The 26,342-nt window shown below is 35.0% G+C and overlaps 6 protein-coding genes and 1 non-coding gene across 7 annotated transcripts; 3 read left to right on the top strand and 4 right to left on the bottom strand.

Annotated features, from left to right (window-relative positions):
* The first annotated feature begins 2,550 nt into the window (after positions 1-2,550).
* Positions 2,551-3,629, top strand: LOC112096474 (tRNA ligase 1-like). Its single transcript, XM_024179923.1, has 2 exons — positions 2,551-2,568; positions 3,153-3,629. Exons 1-2 carry the CDS (start codon positions 2,551-2,553, stop codon positions 3,627-3,629), a joined length of 495 nt encoding a protein of 164 aa, XP_024035691.1.
* Positions 3,630-4,926: 1,297 nt separating this feature from the next.
* LOC18033603 (exonuclease V, chloroplastic) lies at positions 4,927-9,196 on the bottom strand. The gene is made up of 7 exons (XM_006424573.2): positions 8,626-9,196; positions 7,751-7,855; positions 7,144-7,265; positions 6,535-6,684; positions 6,213-6,366; positions 5,831-5,907; positions 4,927-5,448 (listed from the first exon to the last, which is right to left on the bottom strand). Exons 1-7 carry the CDS (start codon positions 8,992-8,994, stop codon positions 5,202-5,204), a joined length of 1,224 nt encoding a protein of 407 aa, XP_006424636.1. The 5' UTR covers positions 8,995-9,196; the 3' UTR covers positions 4,927-5,201.
* A 1,321-nt stretch (positions 9,197-10,517) lies between these two features.
* Positions 10,518-12,538, top strand: LOC18035313 (vicilin-like seed storage protein At2g28490). Its single transcript, XM_006424572.2, has 5 exons — positions 10,518-10,895; positions 11,031-11,212; positions 11,302-11,382; positions 11,470-11,871; positions 11,984-12,538. The coding sequence occupies exons 1-5, from the start codon at positions 10,544-10,546 to the stop codon at positions 12,455-12,457; spliced, it is 1,491 nt and encodes a 496-aa protein (XP_006424635.1). The 5' UTR covers positions 10,518-10,543; the 3' UTR covers positions 12,458-12,538.
* A 367-nt stretch (positions 12,539-12,905) lies between these two features.
* On the bottom strand, positions 12,906-12,976 carry TRNAG-GCC. The gene has a single exon. It is a non-coding gene; the product is annotated as a tRNA-Gly (tRNA).
* Positions 12,977-14,468: 1,492 nt separating this feature from the next.
* LOC18033598 (protein disulfide-isomerase 5-1) lies at positions 14,469-17,271 on the top strand. The gene is made up of 5 exons (XM_006424571.2): positions 14,469-14,668; positions 15,317-15,375; positions 15,473-15,648; positions 16,634-16,732; positions 16,951-17,271. The coding sequence occupies exons 1-4, from the start codon at positions 14,537-14,539 to the stop codon at positions 16,726-16,728; spliced, it is 462 nt and encodes a 153-aa protein (XP_006424634.1). The 5' UTR covers positions 14,469-14,536; the 3' UTR covers positions 16,729-16,732; positions 16,951-17,271.
* A 301-nt stretch (positions 17,272-17,572) lies between these two features.
* On the bottom strand, positions 17,573-20,043 carry LOC18034787 (elongation factor 1-alpha). Its single transcript, XM_006424570.2, has 3 exons — positions 19,946-20,043; positions 18,868-19,350; positions 17,573-18,755 (listed from the first exon to the last, which is right to left on the bottom strand). The coding sequence occupies exons 2-3, from the start codon at positions 19,327-19,329 to the stop codon at positions 17,874-17,876; spliced, it is 1,344 nt and encodes a 447-aa protein (XP_006424633.1). The 5' UTR covers positions 19,330-19,350; positions 19,946-20,043; the 3' UTR covers positions 17,573-17,873.
* Positions 20,044-23,709: 3,666 nt separating this feature from the next.
* LOC18035130 (elongation factor 1-alpha) lies at positions 23,710-26,286 on the bottom strand. The gene is made up of 3 exons (XM_006424569.2): positions 26,188-26,286; positions 24,992-25,473; positions 23,710-24,879 (listed from the first exon to the last, which is right to left on the bottom strand). The coding sequence occupies exons 2-3, from the start codon at positions 25,451-25,453 to the stop codon at positions 23,998-24,000; spliced, it is 1,344 nt and encodes a 447-aa protein (XP_006424632.1). The 5' UTR covers positions 25,454-25,473; positions 26,188-26,286; the 3' UTR covers positions 23,710-23,997.
* Between the last annotated feature and the right edge of the window lie 56 nt (positions 26,287-26,342).

The following is a 26,342-nucleotide window of genomic DNA, read 5'->3' as shown; positions in this document are numbered from 1 at the left end:
TTCCCTCAAACATTAATAATTCTTTAATTGAGTTGTTAGACACCTCCTCACATTACTTCAACTTTCTATGTGCAAATATATATGTTGCCGCAGTGTCGCCACGAAAATTCTAAACATCGAAGTATCATATTAACTATATAACAAGTAAATCATATTATTACATGTGTACATTTATTTTGAAAAATCATCATGTAAGTGAGGTTATATCAAATCTAAATATACATGTTATACATACATTAATTGATTGATTGCCTCTGATATATTCTAAAATTTCTAACCTATTTTTTTGGTCAGTATTTGGGTTGGACCTTAAGTTGAATTTATTTGTTGGGTAGTTAATGCATTATAACCCTCATTTGCATGATATTTTTTAAAATAAATGCACACATATCATAGTGTGATTTACTTATTGTATGACTAACATGACACTTTTAATATATTCTAAGATTTCATTTTATATACACCTATTATAATAATAGTCAAAAGAAATTGGCAACTTTCCCTAATGTGCCCAATTCTAGTATTCAAAATAAGTTGACAACTTTCCCCTTACATGCCCAATTCAAGGTATTAAATGACAACCTTGAACTCAAGGAAGGCGTTAGAAAGTTTTTCACATAAACTATTTAAGGGACTAAGTTTTAAAAAGGCATACCGAATGTAGTGCTATTCGTGTTTAGCAAGCAAACTATCTAGGGTAAGGGTCAGCCCCTTAAATTTCGGGTCTGAGTGTAGAAAATTACAAAAAAGTTCTCTCAACTAACTATTTTCACTCAACATGGTAGAGCACAAACCCTAATCCTCGTGTGTTAATTTTTTTTTTTTTCATTGAACACTCAAAATCGATCAACACATCTTTGTATCGATGTATGTTGATCAAGAGAAATTCTAGAATACATCTGAGGTACCATGTCACCCATACAACAAGTAATGATGTCATGACATGTGTGTATTTATTTTGAACAACTGTCATGCAAGTGGTGGTTGTATTAAATTCAATTAAATATGTCATGCATGCATCAATTGGTTGTAGTACATCTGAGGTATTTTAGAATTTCTTGTTGATCAGGGTTTAAATTTTTGTTTACTGAATGGATCAACAAGTACGGATGAATTAATTCTGTAGTTACTTCAAATCCAGAAATTTTATTAATTTTTTTTTAGCTTGAACACTTGTACCACAACCTAAGTATATCAATATCATTGGTTCTAAATGGCTATATAAAATAAAGTATACAGAAAGTGGAGATATGAAGAGATTTCAGGCGAGATTAGTTACCTTTAAAAACTTGCTGGAATTGACTTTGAGGAGACTTTCAGTCTCGTTGTTAAACATACAACCATCCATCTTGTGTTAGCTTTGGCAGTGATTAAAAAATTGGGTAATGAAGTAGTTAGATCGATGTTCAAAATGCTTTGGTTCATGGAATACTTGAGGATACAGTCCATATGGAGCAACCTCCTACACGGCTGTACCATGTGTTTTTAACCTTTCATTTCCATGCTCACATTACCTCTATTGATATCATGGTTAAAACCCTTAAATTAATCTCTGCCGCCAAATGATTTTCATTGTGGTCCAAGGAATGTGCAGCAACAAATTCAAATCCAGTTTCTCTTGATGCATTAGCTGTTTTAATATTTCGCGTGCTTCAAAGAGTGAATCATCCCGTATGTAAGTACTACCATTGCCATAGCTGCATTCGAAGAGCAAGGCCCCCACTTTGGAATTTACATTCCAAACTCCAGTAGCCATATCGAGACAAATTCATTCCTTTATCAGGATTACTTTTCATTGCTTATCAAGGGGGGAAAAAAAGGATTACTTTCTATTGGCCTGATAGGTTTTAATTTGTTGATCAGTCTTTTTCTCATTTGCCATATATATATATATATCTATGCAAGTAAAATAAAATAAATCGAAGAGGAAAAAATTATATCTATGCAAGTAAAATAAATCGAAGAGAAAGTATGTGTGTGTATACATATAAGTAGAATTAATTGTATTTATATATGTGCTTAAATTATATTTATAATAGGAGCTTCATTGGATAAATAAGGGGTGCCAGCATCCAATATCAACTCGAATCCCAAAGCCCAAAGAAAAAACATTTAATAAACGTATGGGCTCATTACTTTTGCAAAAGCCCGTGAACTATTGTTAATTTAATAATTTCCCTCTCATTCTTGTTGAGCAAGCTAGCTAGCTATGAGTTACTTATATATCTACAAATTAAACCAAAAAAAAATGTAATTTTCTCTGCTAAAGGCTAAAACCCTAAACCGTATCCAGCTTCTGCTGGAAAAAAAAAAAAATTGCCTTCCCTCACAAACTCACAATCACATATAGTTTATTGAGTGGATTACTTGAAATAATATCATTATGATGTGGTATCTTCTTTAATCTCTTCCACAGAGTCATATTTTACCTAATACATGATGATGCTGTGGCTATAGCTAATTAGTTTTGTGTTTTCTTGTACGTCCACAGTTGAGAACGTTTCTCATCCGCAATGGAGCGTCGGCTGTTTTAAAAAATGCTAACAAGCCATGCTACCTGAGCCTGAGGTAAGTTTCATTTTAATTTCATATGCAGTGTAGTTACATATCAGTGTTACTATTTTACCAGGCTTTCGCCGAAGCCTTGTCGTTAACTCGGGCATTGTATTTTGTAGGCAAATGAGTACCTTGGGCACCTCTGCTGTCAACCACGACACAGTTCAGAAGGATGAGGGTTTGATAGTTTTCTTCTTAGGTACGGATACCAGCAAAATGCATTTTACTGTAATTTATTTATTTATTTTTTCTTACGAGTTCATTAGCTCTTTAATTTAAGGCCCATGATGATATTCAAGTCAGGCTCATTATTTTTTGTGGCAAATCCCACTTATGAACTTGCTAGAAAATCAAAATCAATAATAAATCCAATTTTCAATTTTATTAAGGATCTAAAAGGATGGTATATTTCAGGATTTTGACGTTAAATGAACCTCTTGGAATTTTGGAAAAAAAGGAAATCTAAGTATGTGAATATCCAATTAATTATTTTGACGTTAAATGAACCTCAATGCACATGTTGGAAAACGATCCTGTCCTCCAGATGTTTACGGCTTCCCTTCTGATGTCTCTGATTGATTTTAATAATTGATCAGTTGGCTGCAAAGGATCCGAAAGCTGGTGCCTATCTAAAAGACAAAGAGATGCAAAGCCTGTCAATTGTTCTTGCTTTCAGGAGATTTCACGGTCTTGCAGCTGTAGCCAGATTTGGACTCTATCGCCGTGGAAGTGGTATAGATATAAAACTAACAGCACTGGTGTTCGATGAGAATATGGCTGCACTGGAGGTTCAACTTTCTGCTGATGGCGAGAATATTAAATCTGCATTCCCCTGGACTCACAGTATCGTGTGGAGTAAAGATAGAGCTTCGGAGAGGCAAACCAACACTGACACGTTGCCGGAGTTGCTTGCTATGGGAAAGGCCACCCGTATTGAAATCAACCCTCCGGCAACAGTTTCTGGAAAACTCGAATTCCGTGACTTTGATTTCCATTCTCACCTCCAATCCCAGTATGATACTTTCATCAAAGATCTCATCCTCAACGAAGAATCATCGAATAAAAATGATTAGGCAGAAGTGCAGATTGCCGTGTGATGAATAAGTTGTATAAACCCATTTGCTTTCAGTTTTTAACTCGATAGAAATGGATTCTCTGATAGAGACATCCTTCGGTTTACTTTTCTTCAACTTTATTTTCCAAAAGGATATAACAGGAAGAAAATTCTTTATCCTTTTTTTTTCCCCTGTTTGATATTTTATTCCCATCTTGTTAATTCAAGATGGGAATAAATATTTACTAAATACTTACTAAATAAGTATTAATTTATCAAATACTTACTAAATATTTCCTAGTATATTAATTCACCACTAAGATTTTCTGATAATATTATTTTACCATTAAAACCTAAATAATATTAAAAAGTTACTTGAATTACAGGAGTATTTGAAAATTTTCAAGTTGAAGTTATTTTTCTAGTTATTGTTTTAGATATTTACATTTTTCCTCAGAAATTTGATTAACGAGCCATTTTTTTCTTTATGTTAGTTATTAGAATTTTACAATATTAAGATATCTCTAAATAGAATTCTAGGTTTTTTGATAGAGTGACACTAATTAAAAAATTTTTATGCATCCATAAACAAACTAATTCATGATATTATTTTTACTTGTAAAAGTAAATTTTACTATCATGATTATATGATAAAGCCTCCAAAATAATTCATATAATTTTGTACAAGCAAAAATAATTTCATGAATTAGTTTGCTTATAAATGCATAAAAAATTTTAAACTGGTGTCATTTTGTAAAAAAATTAGAATTCTATTTTGGGGATATTTTAAGATAATAAAATTCTAATAATTGAAAGAAAAAAAAAGCTTGTAAATCAAATATCTAAAAAAATATATAAAAATCTAAAAAAAAAATTAAGAAATTGAAAATTTTCAAATACCTTATTAAAGTTTTGTAGTAAAATGATAACAGCCGAAATATTAAGTGGTAGAATGTAATTGTCAAAAAAATCTAAGCGATAAATTGATGTAGAGAAATTTCTTGTAGGAATTTAATAAAATCCCACAATTAAAATTAAAAGTGGGGACACCAATTTCATTTTCTTTTCATGTTAATCACGAAAGAATGGTAAGCTTCAAATATAACAGGGTCCCTTGCCGTCTTGTAGTCTTCCAAGTGATATTTGATTATAGGCACAGGCAAGTGCACCCCACTAAATGCGTTTGAATTCAAAATTAAAGTGCATTATTCAAATTAATCCACACAAATATTTTGGTAATCAACGTCAGATACGTCCAAGTAAAACTAAAAGCGAAACGAGAAATGGGAATGAATGTAGGAGAGAGAGGGAGCTGGTGAAAATGAATTATAGATGTAATAATCTAGTGTTTAAAGAATAATACAAATGACATCACAACAATGAATGACATAATCCTACAACAGATCCTAAAGTTACATGATGAACATACATCAAATGAGACCACACAACCGATCCACAAATTTACAATAAAGAAGCTTTGTAGGAAAAAATATTTCTTCTTTGCAAGAAGCGAACATGGGACTAGTTCACCTTAATGAGGAAGCTATCTGAACTGTACGGAGAAATGAAGTCAGATTTTTTTTTTTTTCCCCTAGCTCGGTGTATTATTACAGTCTGTCTGCGAGGGAATAGGCGTGATTTCAGGCTTTAAAACGGCAGGGCACACGGACTCAAATTGACAATAGCGGCATTTCCAACGATCTTCCAATGGAGTGAAGCTGGCCTCTCGCTCACCCTTCCAGAATTCAAGACAAACTTCAATTTGGCTATTGAACAAATCATAATCGTATGCAAATTTTTCTTCTCCGAGCAGTGACTGATCTTTTTGAAACTCATATCTGCTTCAAAGCAACCAAATAAATTATTGCAGCAAAAATGTTAAAAGCTTGAATACATGTTTATATAATGCAATAATCCCACTACTTCTGACCAAGAAAAAAAAGAACTATCATTTTTGTGGAGAAGCTGGCGTGTTGAGTCAGAAAGAAAAGTATTATTATCTACTTACATTTGATACAAAGTCTTGAAAAACTAATTCACATGCTTTAAACAAACTGCTCAATGACCGATGTGGCAGAAATAGGATGGTTTAAGTTATCAAACTTAGCTTTCTCAAGATTCCCACCAACACATTATAACATGCATTTCAATCCAAGTCACATGCAGTAAATGTCATTTCTCCCATGAACTATCCTTACAAGAGCAAATTATTTTGCTCACCTCAGTAACAGCTGGTTGTGAGAAGCAGGCAGCATGTTCCACATATTTCTGAAGTATTTTACTAAGTCACCAAGGGTCTGCAATGACAGAAATGAAGTAGAAAGCAACTCTGAGAGCAGGACAATAAATCATCTGCTATAAAATAAACCTTATCTTTAAGCCTACACACTGAGAAGGAATCATTTTCATAACTAAAAAAGAAGAATCCGTTTAATTTTTATCAGATTTCCAAAAATGAAAAATGAGTAGCACTATACAAGTTTAGCTCTTTTTACAAAAATGTATGTTTAAGCCATACTAGAATGAGGATGAAATCAGCACAAACTGTACCTTCAATTCACCTGATCAAAGGGACTACAATTCAAGAAGAAAAAAATTTTACCTTTGCTGGAAAACCTGCATTGGAAGTTTTCTCTATTATTTCTTCCGACAAGATGCAATCAGAATTCAGGGAGAAGAAATCATAAAACTGCATAGATGGAAAATTATCGGCCGCTAAATTGTCCCACATATACTTGTAGCACATTAGTTGAAGCCTGCAAAATAAATATGCAAGTAATTATTATTGATTCTTGTCCTAGCTTTTCGGAGCTAAGTACAGCAAAATAGATAAGAAAATTAGCAGCATAAACAAATTCTGATTCATTAGAAAACAAATCCTCAATCGTAATCACATTGAACAAAAACCATCAAAATAAACATACCTTCCATTTCTTTTTTGAGATTCAGCAGGAAGTGTGTATTGTGCTCGAGTCTTTGTATCCACTAATATTGGATTTCTAGCAGTTTCCTTCACAGGCATCTGGATCTCATCAATCACTCCCACCATCCATACACCTTTTATAACGCCTAATCTGATGTTATAAGCAACTATAGACCCATCAGCAAGAAAAGAATTATTAGAATCTGTGTTGCATTTTCAACCAGATTGTAAAGTGGTAAAAACTAAAAAGCAACCTCAAATTTAAACATTATATCTAGTCCAAATTTTTGAAAAAGAAACTAAACTGAAAAAACCACTTCTCTGAAGCTACTTTATGCCATGCAAATAGAATCGATCAATCAAGATAAATAATCTAAATTCCAGGGAATTCTAAGAACTATCCATTTCCAAGTCCAATTGTAAAATTGAGCTATCAAGGACAAATAACTGACCAATTGGACCATAAACCAATGTCCTTTGTAGCAAACAAAATTATGTAAGCATCAATTGAAATTAAAAAAACATCATTTCTTGGGGGAAGGTTGAGAAATACCAAAACTATGATAAGCGAAAGATAGAATTTGGAGATAACCCAAATGGTTGAACTTACATTGGCAGCTCACGTGTTAGTCCCTCGAACAATAATTGATTAACGCCAGTTATGGAATTAAAAAGTTTAACAGCCCATATATCTTCAGTTGACCGGACACGAACTTTGACTTTTTCAGTGACCTGCAGTCATTTCAGACACAATGAGAAGACCCTACACAGTTTGCATAGAAGGACATAGCAGATGAGAATAAAGTCTGACAAACATGTATGAAGAAAATATAATACGTTGGAAGATCTCCATTCTCCCAATAGAAGCTTCTGTCAAATTACCAAATACCAGAAAAGTGAAAAAAAAAAATTCTGGGACAGTTAGGTAGTTACATTGCGAATTGGAATCTAGATGCTGCATGCATATATTACACATTGCGAAAGTATTGAAAACAAAATTCTATTCATTTCAATATACATTAATTACCTTCATTGTAAATATGCTACAGATTAATTATATAATTCAGATTTATCCATAAGGTTTCAGAGAAAGGAAAGGCCTGCACTAATCTAAGATGACGACCAAGAGTGCATCAACGTTAAGTAGTGACAAATTAATTGGCAACAGGAGAGAACCACAGTAAAAAGTTCAAGAAGTATTGAGCTTTAGCTTTTACCTCTTTTTCAAGTTCAGCATGACGCGCACGGCCTACTTTCATAACTTTATTAACCTTTTTACTGCCAAAGAGGAGATTAAATTCCATTTTCTTTTCGCACCATTCCTATTGTTAACACAAAATATGAACAAAGGTAAACCAAACTAGCAAATCAACCTTATAAAGCTTATTTTCCATACATTTGAAAGAATGTCCTCCCAGCCTCATAGCAACATGCCAACATATAATTATACGTTTATACAAATATACAAGACAAGACAAACTGCATCAGAAAGAATCATTTAACAACGTATTCTTGGTCTGATTCCTTTCAGTCGCATAAAGCAATTATGAGGAAGTTCAAACTTGGCTAAATCCATTAGGCAGGAAAAAGGCATAACATACCTATTCATGGCAAATTCAAACTTTTTCTGATATAACTTAATCGCAACCAAATTCCGTTCCCTCCCATCTGAGTGGGGTTAAAGCCCCAGACCTCTTGTTTCCACACAAGATATTTTACCAACAGAACTAGCTGGCATCCACCACCAATGCCCTTTCCTAAATCAGACTTAAAGATTTTCTAATAAGTCGCATTGGCATTATCAGACCCAAAAATTATTTACAAGCTAGATATAAAGCATCAATGAAGACGCCAAATTCAATCAAGCTGTGTCGAATTTTCACAATCTACAAAATCTCATCAAGCTATCACATTACCCCAAACAAAAAGAGAAAGAGAGAGAGAGAGACACACACACACACACACACAAACCAAATTCGACATAACAACTAATAAACTTCAAAATAATGCAATAAAGAAACCCAGCTCCCAAAATGCAAACAAAAATTGAAAAAAAAAAAAACCCACAAACACACACAGAAGGAATTGATACCGTGTCAGTCACATCAGTAACAGACAACGCTCTGTTCTTCCTAAACCGATCCAATAACGATTTAGCAATTATATTCCTCTTCTGGGTCATCCCCAAATGACCCAAATCCTCAATATCGGATTCAGTTCGAGCCGAAAACGACCTCTTAGAAAGAAAACTAATAGAGTGAATGAACCTCGCGTTTCGTTGTAATTGAGAAGCAAATGATAATGATAATGATGATGATGGGGAACAGCAGCGAGGTGCTGCTAAGGCTGCATCAATGAGAGCCATCTCTTCTTCGCTCACGATCTCAATTGGGATATCGGGTGTCACATTCACACTATTAACGTCCTGAGACTGGGTTGAGTCGGCGTGTGACCCGGACATTTCTTTTTAAAGCGATCTTCTTGCGTGGTAGTTACTTGACCGTTGTGTTCGCCGGGCATATGGGCGAATCGTGACTCGTGAGTTCGCGATGTTAAAAGTTGCAAGTCGTTTTGGATATTGAAAATTTGACACCTGAGACCCGTTGAGTGTAAAAGAGAGTTTCAGTTTATTTTGAGAATTTAATAATCCTGTTATGCAAAGCTTGGACACTTGATGTGGGATTTTATTCCTGACTTCGATCTGTTATATAGGTTATAAATTAACATTTTTCTCATAAATTTTTTACTCGAATGTAAATCTAATTTTTAGGGGGAAAAAAATGTTGCGTGTAAGCAAAGATGAATATATTCATTGTATAGTTGACCTGAGATTTTGTCACATTTTTATATCGATTCTATTTGAAAAAATAATTTTTGCAATTTCTAAGTTTTTGTCTAATTAATTACATACATGTTCAATAGAAAGTTTTATTTACTATTTCTAATTTGATTTAGTTTCAAATAAATTTGTATCTAATATATAAAGAGATGATGAATTTATAGTAAAAGAGTTTTTTTTTTTTTTTTTTTTTGCGTATCTAATATATTTGTAATAAAAATTTGTATCTAATATATAAAAAGATGATGAATTTATAATAATTTTTTTTGATACGTATGCAAGCTCTAGTATTAAAATATAAAATATTTTATGTTGTATCTTTAGTTTATTGTATTTTTCCCCATAATCTCCATTGTAAGAAATATAATGATTTAACTATTTTTATTACAATAATAAATCTTATGTCAATCGATTTTGATATTCGTCCAAATCTATTATTGTATTGCTGTCTTGTTACATTCAAAATAAAATATGATCTACGTTATGTTGAATATAATTATAGTTTTATTTTTAAAGGGGAAAAAAATCCTAATATTGATAAGAAATCTTCACCGGCCCATCTAATTTGCTTGAATCAAGCACTGGGTTATATTGAGCTGGACTCTTGGCCATCGAAAACTTGGCCGGGGCCTGCCACCCAATACAAGCGACTCAAGGCCCAATATGTTGATAATCAGTCGTCCACCCTACTAACGCCCAACACAGAAGTTGCAAAAATTCAATCAAATTTGATCTCACTGTTTCCACATCTTGGCTTCAGTTACTTCTGTTTGCATGTGATGCACGTGTTCGTCTAGACTCTAGATTGCTTCCCTTCTCATATATGCAATATTTTAGAAACAATACTTACCCTGACCAAAATTGTGAATTAATGAGATGTAATAATCTAATGCATTTTAGATCAAACTGAGAGAGAGAGAGAGAATTCCAAATAACGAGAAAACAGAAGCAAAAAAAGACTTTGTCACAAAGAGTAATAATCGGATATTTCTCACCAGAAACTCGACTGTGTCTATACCAAAACCTGCCAGCAAATCCGTAAACTCTGCGTGAAAGCCACGTATCTCTCTGCATGATCGCCCCCTATGCCCTTTATAATAAACCCCACCACCTCTGCTGTACAAACCAAATAGTACAATATCGAGCTCTGAGTCTCAGGGAAATTAGTACAATGAGGAATCTTGTTACCTTTTTGCTGCTGGGGTTGGCTTTATGCCATGCCCTGACCATGGTGATGGGTTATAGAGGAGATGAAGAGGAGGATTGGTTGAGAGAAAGAGAACGAGAAGAGGAGGAGCAAGAACGAGAAGGCAGAGGAAGATATCCACAAGGAGAGGACTGGTTCGTGTTGCAGGACTCGAGGCGTGTTGTGCAGACTGAAGCTGGAGAAATGAGAGTTGTGAGGAGTCCTGGAGGGAGAATTTTGGACAGGCAATTGCACATGGGCTTCATTACTATGGAGCCTAAATCCCTCTTTGTTCCTCAGTACATTGACTCCAGTTTGATCATCTTTATTCGCAGAGGTCCGTGTACATCAATTTGACATTTTCTTCATTACATACCACAAACGATAAAAAAATAAAAATAAAAATTGTATGTGTATATATATATATATAATTATGTTCTAATTAATTTAAAATTTTGGTTGTTGCATGCAGGGGAGGCTAAAGTTGGCAACATTTACAAAGATGATCTGGCAGAAAGGACTTTGAAGACTGGAGATATTTATCGGATTTCGGCAGGTTCAGCATTCTATATCGTGAACACGGGGGAGGGGCAGAGGCTTCATATAATTTGCAGCATCGATCCTGCTGAGAGCTTGGGATTGAGAGAATTCCAGGTGTGTGTGTGTGTGTGTGTGTGTGTGTTTCATATTTAATTAGATAACTCAAAAAGCTCTAACATGTCTCATTTTGTGACTTCTTGTAGTCATTCTTCATTGCCGGAGGAACAGATCCCACATCAATTCTTTCTGGATTCGGTCTTGAGACTCTCTCAAATGCTTTCAATGTAAGCTGAAATGTATTTTTTTTTCCACTTTTTTTTTCTCGAAAATTACTATTTTAGCTTTTAACATATTGAATGTTTGTCACACAGGTCAGTAGTGAAGAAGTTGAGGAGATCTTGAGCAGTCAAAATCAGGGTCCAATCGTGCACCTGTCCGATTCTCATGAGCCAAGAAGCATGTGGTCAAAATTCTTGCAGTTGAAAGAACAAGAAAGATTACGACACATGAAGAGAATGGTGGAGCCCCACCCTCGAGAACAAGATGAAGACGGAGAAGAAATAAAATGGTCATGGAGGAAACTCTTGACGTCAGTATTCGGGACCGAAAACAAGAAAGAACGAGGAACCCGAAAAGCACCAGATTCATACAACCTCTACAACCGAAACCCTGACTTTAAGAACAACTATGGATGGAGCATTGCTGTCGATGACTCTGATTATTCCCCTCTCAGACACTCTGGCATCGGTGTTTATCTTGTCAATCTCACCGCGGTAAGCAAAAGAAGAAGCGAGATTCGAATCCCAGACCTCTGCAAACAAACAATTAGCAAACATGAATTGTAATTCACGAGTTCTTTTTTTTCCTTCCCTTTTCTTCATGCAGGGGTCGATGATGGCGCCACATGTGAATCCGACAGCAACGGAATACGGCATTGTACTGAGGGGAAGTGGAAGAATTCAGATTGTTTATCCAAACGGAACGGCAGCGATGAGCAGAAAAGTGAGTGAAGGGGACGTGTTTGTGGTACCGAGGTACTTTGCTTTCTGCCAGATTTCATCAAGAACAGGGCCGTTTGAGTTCTTTGGATTCACCACATCAGCGCGCAAGAACAGGCCGCAGTTCCTTGTGGGTGCAAGCTCACTTCTCCGAACTCTGCCTAATCCTGAGCTTGCAGTTGCTTTCGGAGTGAGTGAGTATAGGCTTAGAAACTTTACTGATGCTCAGCGTGAAGCTGTTATCTTGCCAACAGCGGGCGTGGCGCAGCCGGATAAGAAAGAGAAGATGAGGACTGAATTTGATAAGGTGCCGAGGGTGATTAAGAACTTTGGTAATGATATGATTATGGGGTTTGATTGATTTAGCTGCTCAATAAGACGATCAGATGTGAGTTTGCTTGGAAATTAAGCTGGTTGCGGAAGCTGTGCTTTGTGTTCGGTTTTTGTTTATTGTTTTGTTTTATTTAGTGCCTTTTTTTTTCCCTGCATTTTAGCTCTTTCATGGAGGGGTTTCTTGCCCATGAATTTTGATTTTGTGAATAAAACGGAACTACTGTTTTAATGTTTTTATTTAATTGCTAACAATTCTCTCTCATGTTTGCGGTTTTTATTTAATTACATGTTCATATTAATAGAAAAAGGGAAAAAAAAAGTTATAATCTTGAATCTTGATGAATAAAATGCTTATTTAAACAAAATAAAAAAAAAGGGACGAAGAGAGCTCAGACGGTGCTACGTGTCACCACTAGGTCAGACAACTTCGATGGACCCAACCATCGAGTGCTATGTCATCACGGCTCTCAAAGAGGTGCACCAGCCGGGAATCGAACCCGGGTCTGTACCGTGGCAGGGTACTATTCTACCACTAGACCACTGGTGCTTGTGTGGTAATTTGACAAGATTAGTTATAGAAGTTCTTTTCATTTGGTCAGGAACCCTTATAACACTTGCGCATGATGCTTTTCTTTTGGGTTCGTTTCAATTTTTCGTCTCTCTTTATTTTTTTTTTATTGTAACCAATTTCTTCATTTAACTTAGCAACACCCTTTTATAACGTAAGATTCTCTATTAATCTATTTCTTAACGATATTATTAATATGATAAATCATATAAGTGGAGAATGGATTCCATCACTTGACATTTATTTAATTTTTTATTTATTTTAACGATTTTTTATCGGACAATAATTCTTTTTTAATATTTCTTTTTTTTTCTCCTAATGAAGAAGATGATTAAGATTGAATTTTAAATTTTAATGTTCAAAATCAGACTAAATTTTTTTCAATTTATTTATAATTAAACTAATCTTTTCATAATATTTGAAAAACTTATAAGAGTCAAAGAGAAAAAAAAAACTAAAAAAGATTGTAATACTATTACTTATTCTCTAACTAAAATAGTTTCAAATTATGTAAATTATGTTATGTGACTAGGAACATATCCAGTTCAAATGTCAATGTTATTTTATAAGTTTATATAATAAAATAAGTCTAATGCTTGACAGTTGACACACTTGAAAATAAGAGAAAATTAAAAATAAGAGAATGAGTTCGTACGGTTTAAACTCTAACTTCTTGTATTAATAGATTTTACCAAAGGTGAGTTTTTAATTTTTAATTAATAATTCATCTTCTACAGTAATCTTAACATGAAATCGAGAAAATTTATGATAAATTGTTTGGATTAATTTTCATTTTTTAAAATAGTGATATTTAGGAAAAATACCATGTAACCAATCGAGAGTTGAGAGATCGTTTATCAAAACTTAAAAAGTGAATTAGAAAGATCATTAAAAAATAACAAATTCGGAAGAAAAAGGAAAAATGAAAAAAATAAAATAAATAAATAATAAATAATAAAAAGTTTACTACTGATCACGTGATAAACACGTGCCATTAGGTTCATACTAGAGATGGCAAAACCCCGGGCCGGGTCCGGGTATTGCCATGACCGGACCCTGCCCGGATGCAACCGGTCCGGGTCCGGGTCCGGGCCGGGTTTTAATCCGGGTACCCGGATTTTATATTTTTTAATATTTTATGTGTATATATTTTTTATTTTTTGATAATTTTATAATTTTTAAATTTATTTCAATAAAATTTGACATGAAAATATAAACTTTAAGTGTTTAAAACTTTATATATGTATAATAAATAAGTCAAATAAATATAAAATATTTAAAATAATATATATTTTATAATTTTTTTAATAAAATCCGGGTTCTGGGTTTATCAAGTGATGCCCAAGACCGACCCGGCTTCATACCCGGATCGGATATTACCCGGCCCGCAACACCCGGATACGGTCCGGGTCCGGACCAAGCGGGTATTTTTGCCACCTCTAGTTCATACTATTCTTTTCAGAAACAAGAAGAGAGAGCACAATAGAACTCAAAATCAAAGTCGGTCAAGCTCGAGAAGTCTCAGAGCCATCATCAACTATGAGAAACCACAGCAACTCGTCCTTTGCTCTCAATCTGACATCACTTGTTCTTCTTCTTTCGCTTAGCCTGGCAATGATTCATTCAAAGTCCGAAGTCATAACGTTAACTCCCGACACATTCACTGACAAGGTAATTATAATTTACAATCTTACCCTGTTTTGTATTTGTTTTGTTTTTCATTCAGATATCAAGATATTACGGATCCATGGTAGCATCATGAATGCGATTCTGGATTATGGGTTTTTCTTTATTTCTGTTGTTTCCCTTCTTTGCATCGACAAATCTTATGTTGCCGACTGTATCTGATGCATCTTCATTTATTTTTTTTTTTTGAGAAGATGCATCTTCATTTATTTGAATACTCAAGAGTTGAAAATTTTGTTATTTTTGGATTCCTATGCTGTAGGAGTTCTGTTTCATTAGATTCAAATGACTAGAGTGGAGTTGTGACATTTTCTTTAAATCCTGATTGCTAAATGCAATATTACTTAGAATCTTTAGCTTGTGATTGGGCAATTGGTCATGCTTGAATGTCAATAATCTATTCGCTGAGGGTTGTTAGCCAGGGGTGCCAAATTGAACTTTTTATTTATGTTATGTGCTTTTTCTATTGTCATTCTATTTTGTTTTTATGATGTCCCCCCACCCCCCCCCCTCCCTTCTTCTGGGGAAGTGATTTTGTTTGCTTCATTCTGTTAATCTAAGTACTGACACAGAAATGAGTTCTTGGCTTCGGATATGACTTTTTAAGTAATTATGTTTGCTCATTATGTCCAGGTGAAGGAAAAAGACACCGCATGGTTTGTGAAATTTTGTGTGCCTTGGTGTAAGCATTGGTAATTAGTCTCTTCTGCTAAAGATAAGCCAAAAATCAATTGTAGGTGTATGCTTTCATGTTATTTGTCTACTAATAATTATACCAATGGATTTCAGTAAGAACTTGGGGTCGTTATGGGAGGATCTGGGAAAGGCAATGGAAGGGGATGATGAAATAGAGGTCGGAGAAGTTGACTGCGGTGCAAGCAAGACTTTATGCTCTAAAGTTGATATCCATTCCTATCCTACATTTAAGGTCTTTTACGATGGAAAAGAAGTTGCAAAATATCAAGGTAAAGTTCAAATTCATTTATTTATAAGAGAGTTTGCTTAGTTGCCTTTTTAATTATGATCCCTGTTTTATATTTCCTATTTAATTTGATTCAGCTTAGGAAACTCATACCTTAGTTTTGATTGATCTTAGTACTCTTCACTCTCAAGGTTATGTGGTTATGCAATTTTTAGTATCTGAGGGTCTTTTTCAAGTGAGTATAATGACATTCCTGCTCATTGAGCCAAATTGAGGTAGATTAAACGGGATTGACCTGAACCAATGGGACTCCAAAACCTTGCACAGCTCATAGCTCAATACCGTGAGAACAGTTTAGTTGATTAGTGAAAGTTTGACTGAATGAGGTTACGAAGATTGAAAAGCAAAATTGTTTTTAAAGGAAATTTTTTATAGGATGGTGGCTGTGCTAGACAGGAAGATTTGAAGCACATACTTGGTAAAAATATCAAGAGAGAGTGAGAGAAGTTTGAACCAAAGCTGATACCTTTGTGAGAAAATGTTGAACTAGAAATGTTTGAAATTTGTACTTCATGAGTCACCACATTTTGTCACAAAGGTATCAGCTTTTTAGTTGATAAAAAATTTATTGACGATCTTCAGTGGCGACTAATAAGCTTGTGATCCTGGTAATCTATTGATAGCATGTATCTGCCTGAAAGGACTTGTTACCCTATATCTTATCTGCTTACAGCATCAACATTTATGTAACTACTATGCTTAAGTGATGAAGATACACCAGTTTATTATCTTTGACACTATTTCTGATATTTATGTAAATATTAGGCTGTGTAGAACATAACAACAGAATGCAGAAACCCTTTTTAATTATGGAAATGTACATTTCCTTTCCGCTATTTAAAATAAGGAACCACACTGCACTTGTCGTATGTTTTGGATTACTGCCACAGTAGTTTTATATTAAATTTATGGGATATCTTTGGCTGAATCATTTTTTTTTCCCCTTCATATACTCCGCAAACAATCAGGGCCAAGGGATGTTGAATCGCTTAAAACATTTGTTTTGGAAGAGGCAGAAAAAGCAGCAACAAAAGCACAGCTTGGTGGTGACAAGGAATTGTGACAAGGTATGCAGCAACATTATTCTTTGAAATTAGAATCATAATGGAAGCTTGTGAAATCTGTTTTATGGTTTAAATATGAAAGCCATATGGAGGAAATCAAAACTGAATCCTTCTCTTCGTTTATTCTTTTCAGTTTTTATGAAAATATTGGATAATTTCCACAATATCATTAATATCTATTATATGCTGTTAGGCAATTAAATATCATTTTTATGGTGCAGTTGTGGTACTTGCCAGCAAAACCAGGATGGCCAATTCCCATCAGAATGCAAATGGTTCTATTCTCACACTTTCAGCTGCATCCTGATCTCAAGGGGGCCATAGGAGGGTTCATCAATCATGTTTTTGTTTATTAATCTCGTCTTGTGCAGAGTTTGTTTTAATTTAGCAGATGTTTCAAGCCATTCTGTACTTATATATCCTTAATAGGAATTTTGTAGTTGAATATCTCCAAATTTCATAATCACTTGAGGTGAATATGTTACCCATTTAAAGAGGGCGTCGTTGGTTAATGATATTAAACTGAGGATTCCTATTTCCTACGTTTCCACAATTGAATGCCAACCAAGATCTGTGTATTCTTTAGTATTTCATATCTGACGTACAAAGATGCAAGGGTGATCAGAGACCGCAGCTGCGGAGCCGCAAATGCAAAGATAAATGGAACTTATCCTAATTCTGGGATTTGAAATGGCCAGAAAAGTAAAAATCAACCTCATGTCATCTACATAGAAAACCAACAGTGAAGCCTGGGTAGTAAGTTACATATTAGCAACACCCAAACCAGTGAACTAAAGAAGAGATAATGTAAAACTATAGGTATTTTGAAATTGTTAAGGATAATAATCAAAGAGCTTAAAATGAGCTTCCAAATGTATTAAAACCACCAACTTTGACATCCAGCAGCTGGTCTATAAACTTCACAACTCAATTTAATGCTATTAACCAAATTCAGAATATAAAAATCCGAACCCCCACCACAGCCAGTTAAGCAGAAAGATAACATCCCAATTGCTCAACAGCAAACTGGTGGAACCAAATAGGGCTGTTTGCAGAAACATTGATGCAAAACAAAAACAGACAAGAAAATAAAAAAAGACAGAAAATAAACCCTAACTATTGTAGACAGACCCATAAAAATTTCTCATTTCTTCTTGGCTGCGGACTTGGTGACCTTCGCACCTGTGGGATCCTTCTTCTCAACACTCTTGATAACACCCACAGCAACAGTCTGACGCATGTCCCTAACAGCAAAACGACCAAGGGGTGGGTAATCGGAGAAGGTCTCAACAACCATGGGCTTGGTGGGAATCATCTTAACCATTCCGGCGTCTCCATTCTTCAAGAACTTGGGCTCCTTCTCAAGCTCCTTGCCTGATCGCCTATCAATCTTCGTCACGAGCTCAGAAAACTTGACGGCAATGTGGGAGGTGTGGCAGTCAAGCACTGGGGCATATCCATTTCCAATCTGGCCAGGGTGGTTCATGATGATGACCTGTGAGGTGAAGTTGGCAGCTTCCCTGGCCGGATCATCCTTCGAGTTGGAAGCAACAAAACCACGCTTGAGATCCTTGACAGCAACGTTCTTCACGTTGAAGCCAACATTGTCACCCGGAAGGGCCTCCTGCAGAGCTTCGTGGTGCATCTCAACAGACTTAACCTCAGTTGTCAATCCAGAGGGGCCAAATGTCACCACCATACCAGGCTTGAGGACACCGGTCTCAACGCGACCCACTGGGACGGTTCCAATGCCACCAATCTTGTACACGTCCTGGAGTGGCAGACGAAGGGGCTTGTCTGAGGGCCTCTTCGGCTCATTGATATTGTCAAGAGCGTCCAGCAGGGTTGGACCCTTGTACCAGTCAAGGTTTGTAGACCTCTCAATCATGTTGTCACCCTCGAAACCAGAGATGGGCACGAATGGGACTTTCTCGGGGTTGTATCCAACCTTCTTCAGGTAGGAAGAGACCTCCTTCACAATTTCATCGTACCTAGCCTTTGAATACTTGGGGGTGGTGGCGTCCATCTGCACAAATGAATTAGCAAAGGCAACATTAGCACACTAGCTAATCAAGACATAAAACAAAACAAGTGAACCTCGCAAATTAAAACATCACCGTAACTCATGCAGTGCTCACCTTGTTACAGCAGCAAATCATCTGCTTCACACCAAGGGTGAAAGCAAGCAAAGCATGCTCACGAGTCTGACCATCCTTGGAGATACCAGCTTCAAAACCGCCGGTGGTGGAGTCAATGATGAGGACGGCACAGTCAGCCTGTGAGGTACCGGTAATCATGTTCTTGATAAAGTCACGATGTCCGGGAGCATCAATGACGGTGCAGTAGTACTTGGTGGTCTCGAACTTCCACAAGGCAATATCAATGGTAATACCACGTTCACGCTCAGCCTTGAGCTTGTCGAGCACCCAGGCGTATTTGAATGACCTCTTGTTCATCTCAGCAGCTTCCTTCTCGAACCTCTCGATCACACGCTTGTCAATACCACCAAGCTTGTAGATCAAGTGTCCGGTGGTGGTCGACTTTCCAGAGTCGACATGGCCGATGACCACAATGTTGATGTGAGTCTTCTCCTTACCCATTATGCAAATCTAGTATAAAACCTAGAACAAATATGGGAAACACATTCAGAAGAAGAATAACAAAACAACATGAGTTAAACCATATTACTCTCTTAAAACATAACATCACCAGATTTCACATCAAAAGAATACACTCTAATGACATAAAACATAATGGATTCAAAATTGTTCAAACAAATACACAAAAGACCAAATCAACCCCAAACATACAAGCATAATAAGAAATTGTAACTCATTAACGTATCATCAATCAAATTATCAAATATTACTTCACTGTCAAGAGATTTAATCTTCATAATTAGTTCCAATCAAAATCATCCAAATCAAGATTTTAATACATGTTTAGCAAGAAACAACTAAACAATAACATATAAAGTTAAATAAACAAAATCAGAAATAGTAAAAGGAGTAATGGAATTATCTGCACAAAAAAAAAAATTACAAACGAAGAAACAGATAATTACAAATCTACATATCAATTATCAACTCCATCTTACAACACTAAAATCAAAACCCGGAAGTAAAAACATACAAATTGTGAAAACAGACATAAATAAGAAACAAATCATATTAATCTTCAGAACCCCAAATATAAAAACGAGAGAGAGATCCGAACCTTGATATGAAATTTGCTAAAAGGTTTCTCTCTCGCCGACTTGCAGAAACTGAGAGCGTGTAGCGAAAATGGAGGGTGTAGGAGAGAATGCTGTGCTTTTATAGAGAGATTGCCTGATTGGCCTTTACGTTTAGGGTTTTGTCGTAGCCGTTGGATGCGGAAAGCAGATCGACGGTATAAAATATATGGGTTCCTTGTCGAATTTATTATTGGCTTTTAAAGTGTGTAATGAAACATCGTGGCTGCAACATTAGCACATCCTCGCATGCAATTACATTATTATCCTTATGGATGATGATGAAGATGGTGGACTTGACGTGGCTCTTTTCTCCACAAATATATTATATTTACTTTTTTAAATTGAGGAATCGAAAGTAGAATTGAAATTATTGATGGTGTTTATTTTATAAAATAAAAATAAGAATCAGAATCAGAATTATAAAATTTTTTCCGAATTAAGAAATGAGAGATTAATTTTGAAGGAAGATGAAATTAGTCTCTCATCCCGAGACTGCCTATTATGACTTCGTTAACTTTTATTATTTCAAAAATGTCCTTAAAAAAAAAAAAAAAAAACTCAGCCAAATCTCTTGCAATCCAGCTGCAACCAAACTATCGCTAATAAATAAAGCACCGTTGTCGTCATTGTTGGTCATTGGTTGTGAAGTAGCTGCTGGTCGCCAGTGTTGTCTTCGTTTGGGCAGTTTTCAACGCTGTGCGATCCAGCAGGAATAGCATCGTCGATGATAATGTCGATGATGTTTACGACAATGATGATGATGTCGCCACTGATTCGTTGCCGTTGATGATGATGATTTTGATTTTGATTTTTATTATTATTATTATTATTATTATTTTGAGAGATGGCGGAAGGAAGTTGTTCATTTTGGAGCTTTAGCATTTAAAAACAATAAAATGTTGTTTTCCTGTTTCCTTTTTTTAAAAGTGTACAACATTTCCATCACGGTCGACTCAACCATATTTGGAGCCTTAGACAAATGGTTCTAATTAATTTTTAAAAAAATTTAGGATAAAAAATATATATATTAGTTATATATTATTTATTAAAAATTAATTCTTTAAACACTCTAAAATGTAAAATTATTAAATAAAATTTTATTATACTATTACTAATTCATGAAATTTTAATTCAATTATAATATTTTCATTTTTAACTCAAATTACATCTTTTTTACTACTCCTTTTCTAGATTAAACTAATTTTTTTATTCTTCTATTTTCTAAAGTTTTTCGATATAGTTTTATTTCAAAATAGATAAAATAACACACACAAAAAGTAGTAGATTAATAAAAGAATATATTAAAAAAGAAATAAGAACAAATAAATAACACAACTAATTAAGAGAATAATAAAAAAAGATAAAATCTGTAATTTATCAATTTTGTAGGAATTAAAACTACAAAGTACTACATTAAATAAGCTTTATATGAATTTGATGGTTTATTTAGGAAAAGATAATTGCAAAATAATAATAAATTAAATGAATAATAATAACTTTTAAATTTGCTTTCCCCTTTTATATACAAAATAATCATCTCATGAGGCCTTAGTGTAAAGCGGGCCCCTAGAAAACCGCCTAAGTTACCTAGAGGTTGAGCCGCTACTGATTTCTAAACTATTACAAATTAATTTACGAAACACGTATTTAGTGTTTTTTGAATTCAGAAAATAAAAAATAAGATTTAAAAACAATATTAAACGGCTCTTGATATTTCTTTTGTTTGGTACTATATTCTTAAGAACTTTATTCTAAAAATTTCAATTTTTGTTTTAAATCAAAGATAAAATGCTAAAAGTAATGAGTTAAATGAGTTGGTTCGGGTGATATAATAATGATAATGAGTGGGTTCAAGTATATGTAATTTAATACAATATGTTAAGAACATGACACGAAACCACTTAAAGACGACTTATTCACCAGATCTAATTATATGTAACTTAGCAGTTGCCTGAATAAATTTTTCTCAGACATTGTTTGTGAGAGTATATTTTCAAACTATGCTCATAAGATCTTTGAACTATATTGTAATGTAGATTTTCATAAGATTCTATATTGCAATATAAATGTAGATTGTAAGTTTCTAACAATTCAAAACGTATGTATATAATTATAAGAAAATGTATGCATGTGTGCATATTTTATATGTATTTTTTTGCATTAATAATGTGTTTAAACTATAATTATTATGTAACTATTGTGAAACTATGATGCCCATATAGTTGACATAATAAAATCTTTTGTGTTGAAAATAAGAGAATTTAATTCAAACTCTGCACACATAAATAGAAAAGAATTGAGATGCGGATAAGGTAAATAATAATAAATTACAAAAGTACTGCAGTGTAAAAAACATATAAGGTCTATAGTATACTATATGGTGCATAAAATAATTTAAAATTTCTTGATATTTTAGTCACTAATTTATTACTACACATAAAATACTTCAAAATATTCATGTAACTAACTTACATTATTTTAATATTTTATATAATAATTTATTAATACTCGTCAATGTAAAATAATAAAACTTACATTAATAGTATTAAAAGAATGAAATCAATTAAATATAAGACATGTCATCTATGTCCTCAAATATACGCAAACGCTATGTCGTACAAACTGTTTGTACATGTCGGTCATGTCATATAAACGGTGAGTTTATAAACGACTATGAATACAATTTTCACTCCCGAGTTTGCAAATTACATGTTATCTATGTATTGAAACCATAAACAACATGTTACCAAATTTTCATAAATTGTACAATATGTCACATTGTCGCCTATATTATGAAATTATAAACGACATGTCATACTTTTTCCATAAATTATAATAACACGTAATTTATGTGATGGAAATTATAAACGATATGTTACACCTAAAATGGCAAAGATTTTCCTCTCTTTTTCTAACTTGATACAAACTAGTAAACCACTAGATTAATTGACCACATAAACAATCACCATTTTAATCTAAATTAAAAATCTCAGATCATTGCTATTTGATAAGAAGACAATGTTTGATTCTAAAGCAAGCAGATACTATCTTATATTTTATCAGTCCCTGTTGTTTTACATGGTTTGTCTTCGCTGTCAGGCAAAATAAATTGATAAATATTCTAAATCGCTATGAAAACAAATAAGATTAGAAACACGGCCAAAATTATTCAGAATCTAGGCAAAATTGTATGTTCGTTACTTAATATATCAACGCTCAGGAGTGGATTAGCATTAAGCTTTTTACTCGCATAAATAAGGTATGGTCACTAGAACTTGAAAGTATGAACTTGCCTTTATTTAGAATTTGTTTTTCCAAAGTGTAATTTGTAATTTCAGAGTGTTTAGCCAGCGTAAAAAATTTGAGCCATCAGTCGAAGGCCTGGATCTTTAAAGCTTAGATTGAATTAGAGGAACGTAACATAAGCCGGTGATTAGACAAACCATATAAAATTATTGAGTTCTTTTCCCCACTTTGATTATATATTGCTCAGGTTGATGATTATATACTGCTCAGGTTGATGTTCAATGACAAAAAACTCCATATTGGATTGCAAAGCTATATATTGCTCATCACATAGGTATGCAAAAGTTTTTATTTTCATCATCACAGTTGCATCACATTCACTCAGTCAAAGCCACCCACATGCACATCAATCTTTCGTTTCTTTCAGAATTCACAAGAAATGTTTTAGCCTGTTGTCTCATTTCTCTCATATGATCGACAAAGTTAGAAACATCAAATGGAACCATCAAAAACAGTCGCCCATTCTCTCAGGGCAAAATTTAATACAACACCTACAAAATATATGAGCACCGACTAAATTTTCAAAATCGAGCACTAACGGCTAATCTTGAAACAAAATGTTTGACATCCAAAAACTGGTTTATCAACTTACCAAAAAAAAACTCTGATATAAAACCAAATTCAGAGAATTAAAATGAAGTCCCGTAAAACAAACTAAAACACGACAAAAATAGCATAAACAGAGAAAATAAAAGCTAACTATAGCAGATAGATCCCAAAAAACTCCTCACTTCTTCTTGGCTGCAGACTTGGTGACCTTGGCACCTGTTGGATCCTTCTTTTCAACATTCTTAATCACACCAACAGCAACAGTCTGACGCATGTCCCTAACGGCAAAACGACCAAGAGGTGGGTAGTCAGAGAAGGTTTCAACAACCATGGGCTTGGTGGGAATCATCTTAACCATTCCAGCATCTCCATTCTTCAAGAACTTGGGCTCCTTCTCAAGCTCCTTGCCTGATCGCCTATCAATCTTCGTCACGAGCTCAGAAAACTTGACGGCAATGTGGGAGGTGTGGCAGTCAAGCACTGGGGCATATCCATTTCCAATCTGGCCAGGGTGGTTCATGATGATGACCTGTGAGGTGAAGTTGGCAGCTTCCCTGGCCGGATCATCCTTCGAGTTGGAAGCAACAAAACCACGCTTGAGATCCTTGACAGCAACGTTCTTCACGTTGAAGCCAACATTGTCACCCGGAAGGGCCTCCTGCAGAGCTTCGTGGTGCATCTCAACAGACTTAACCTCAGTTGTCAATCCAGAGGGGCCAAATGTCACCACCATACCAGGCTTGAGGACACCGGTCTCAACGCGACCCACTGGGACGGTTCCAATGCCACCAATCTTGTACACGTCCTGGAGTGGCAGACGAAGGGGCTTGTCTGAGGGCCTCTTCGGCTCATTGATATTGTCAAGAGCGTCCAGCAGGGTTGGACCCTTGTACCAGTCAAGGTTGGTAGACCTCTCAATCATGTTGTCACCCTCGAAACCAGAGATGGGCACGAATGGGACTTTCTCGGGGTTGTATCCAACCTTCTTCAGGTAGGAAGAGACCTCCTTCACAATTTCATCGTACCTAGCCTTTGAATACTTGGGGGTGGTGGCGTCCATCTGCACAAATGAATTAGCAAAGGCAACATTAGCACACTAGCTAATCAAGACATAAAACAAAACAAGTGAACCTCGCAAATTAAAACATCACCGTAACTCATGCAGTGCTCACCTTGTTACAGCAGCAAATCATCTGCTTCACACCAAGGGTGAAAGCAAGCAAAGCATGCTCACGAGTCTGACCATCCTTGGAGATACCAGCTTCAAAACCACCGGTGGTGGAGTCAATGATGAGGACGGCACAGTCAGCCTGTGAGGTACCGGTAATCATGTTCTTGATAAAGTCACGATGTCCGGGAGCATCAATGACGGTGCAGTAGTACTTGGTGGTCTCGAACTTCCACAAGGCAATATCAATGGTAATACCACGTTCACGCTCAGCCTTGAGCTTGTCGAGCACCCAGGCGTATTTGAATGACCTCTTGTTCATCTCAGCAGCTTCCTTCTCGAACCTCTCGATCACACGCTTGTCAATACCACCAAGCTTGTAGATCAAGTGTCCGGTGGTGGTCGACTTTCCAGAGTCGACATGGCCGATGACCACAATGTTGATGTGAGTCTTCTCCTTACCCATTAGGCAAATCTAGAAAAAACCTGGAGCAAATAAACAGAACACAAATTCAGATAGATCCAATGCCAAAAATACATTAAGTATTTTGATAGAAATCCAATCCTCATACAGGAAACCAATGACAAAACAAGCCCAGTTTTAACAACAACAAGCAAGTCTAGATGGCCTAGGAAAGCTAAATATTTTAAAGCAGCTTATTTTACCAGAACATTATCATCTTACTCTACAATTTGGAATCAATGACAAGATCAGATATGGCAAATTTGTTTATTATCCAACAACAACATTGTAATCACCTAGTGCCTAATTGATCGAAATTTGTTCAAACAATTACCCAAAAGTCCAAACAAACTTGTATTCAAATTTATTTATCAATAATCAATAACTATCAAAATCATTCATGAAAAAGATTCAACCAGACTATTAACTCACAATAACATCAACTAAATCAAAATCTTAATACATGTTTGACATGAAAGATAAAAATAAAAAACAAACAATTTTAAACACTAAGACATGCAGTTAAATAACAAACATAAACACAAAAACAAGAGAGAGAGAAACAGATCTTAAAAAACCCGCAAATTAACCAAACTTGACACATAAAAATCGAGACCCCACATCCAAAACCACATGCTGATTATGATAAACACATACGAATATGAAACAAATCAAACAACTCAAGCCTAGATAAAAATTTCAACATAAACTTAAGAAAATAAAAGAGAGATCCGAACCTTATTAAAATGATATTCGCGAAAATGGTTCTCTCTCGCCGCCCTTCGGAAATTGAGAGAGTGTATTGTAAAAGAGGGTTTCTGCGTGAGAGGGTGCTGTGATTTTATAGAGAGACTTGGGCTTTGCGTCTAGGGTTTTTCTCTCAGCCGTTGGA

The sequence above is a fragment of the Citrus clementina genome, unplaced genomic scaffold (assembly GCF_000493195.1).
Source record: "Citrus clementina cultivar Clemenules unplaced genomic scaffold, Citrus_clementina_v1.0 scaffold_8, whole genome shotgun sequence".
Taxonomy (NCBI): domain Eukaryota; kingdom Viridiplantae; phylum Streptophyta; class Magnoliopsida; order Sapindales; family Rutaceae; genus Citrus; species Citrus x clementina.
Note: the sequence above shows the minus strand (reverse complement) of the source record. Positions and strands in the feature narration are given on the sequence as shown.

Bases quoted from the DNA above. Each gene is read 5' to 3' on its own strand.
- LOC18033598 (XM_006424571.2), top strand. From the start codon at position 14,537: ATGAGAAACCACAGCAACTCGTCCTTTGCTCTCAATCTGACATCACTT. The intron at 14,669-15,316 runs GTAATTATAATT...CATTATGTCCAG, and splicing joins CCGACACATTCACTGACAAG to GTGAAGGAAAAAGACACCGC. The intron at 15,649-16,633 runs GTAAAGTTCAAA...GCAAACAATCAG, and splicing joins AGAAGTTGCAAAATATCAAG to GGCCAAGGGATGTTGAATCG.
- LOC18035130 (XM_006424569.2), bottom strand. From the start codon at position 25,453: ATGGGTAAGGAGAAGACTCACATCAACATTGTGGTCATCGGCCATGTC. The intron at 24,880-24,991 runs GTGAGCACTGCA...TCATTTGTGCAG, and splicing joins TGATTTGCTGCTGTAACAAG to ATGGACGCCACCACCCCCAA.
- LOC18034787 (XM_006424570.2), bottom strand. From the start codon at position 19,329: ATGGGTAAGGAGAAGACTCACATCAACATTGTGGTCATCGGCCATGTC. The intron at 18,756-18,867 runs GTGAGCACTGCA...TCATTTGTGCAG, and splicing joins TGATTTGCTGCTGTAACAAG to ATGGACGCCACCACCCCCAA.
- LOC18033603 (XM_006424573.2), bottom strand. From the start codon at position 8,994: ATGTCCGGGTCACACGCCGACTCAACCCAGTCTCAGGACGTTAATAGT. The intron at 7,856-8,625 runs GTATCAATTCCT...TGTTAACAATAG, and splicing joins TTACTGATGTGACTGACACG to GAATGGTGCGAAAAGAAAAT. The intron at 5,449-5,830 runs GTGAGCAAAATA...GCTTTGAAGCAG, and splicing joins CACAACCAGCTGTTACTGAG to ATATGAGTTTCAAAAAGATC.
- LOC18035313 (XM_006424572.2), top strand. From the start codon at position 10,544: ATGAGGAATCTTGTTACCTTTTTGCTGCTGGGGTTGGCTTTATGCCAT. The intron at 11,383-11,469 runs GTAAGCTGAAAT...TTTGTCACACAG, and splicing joins CTCTCTCAAATGCTTTCAAT to GTCAGTAGTGAAGAAGTTGA. The intron at 11,872-11,983 runs GTAAGCAAAAGA...TTCTTCATGCAG, and splicing joins ATCTTGTCAATCTCACCGCG to GGGTCGATGATGGCGCCACA.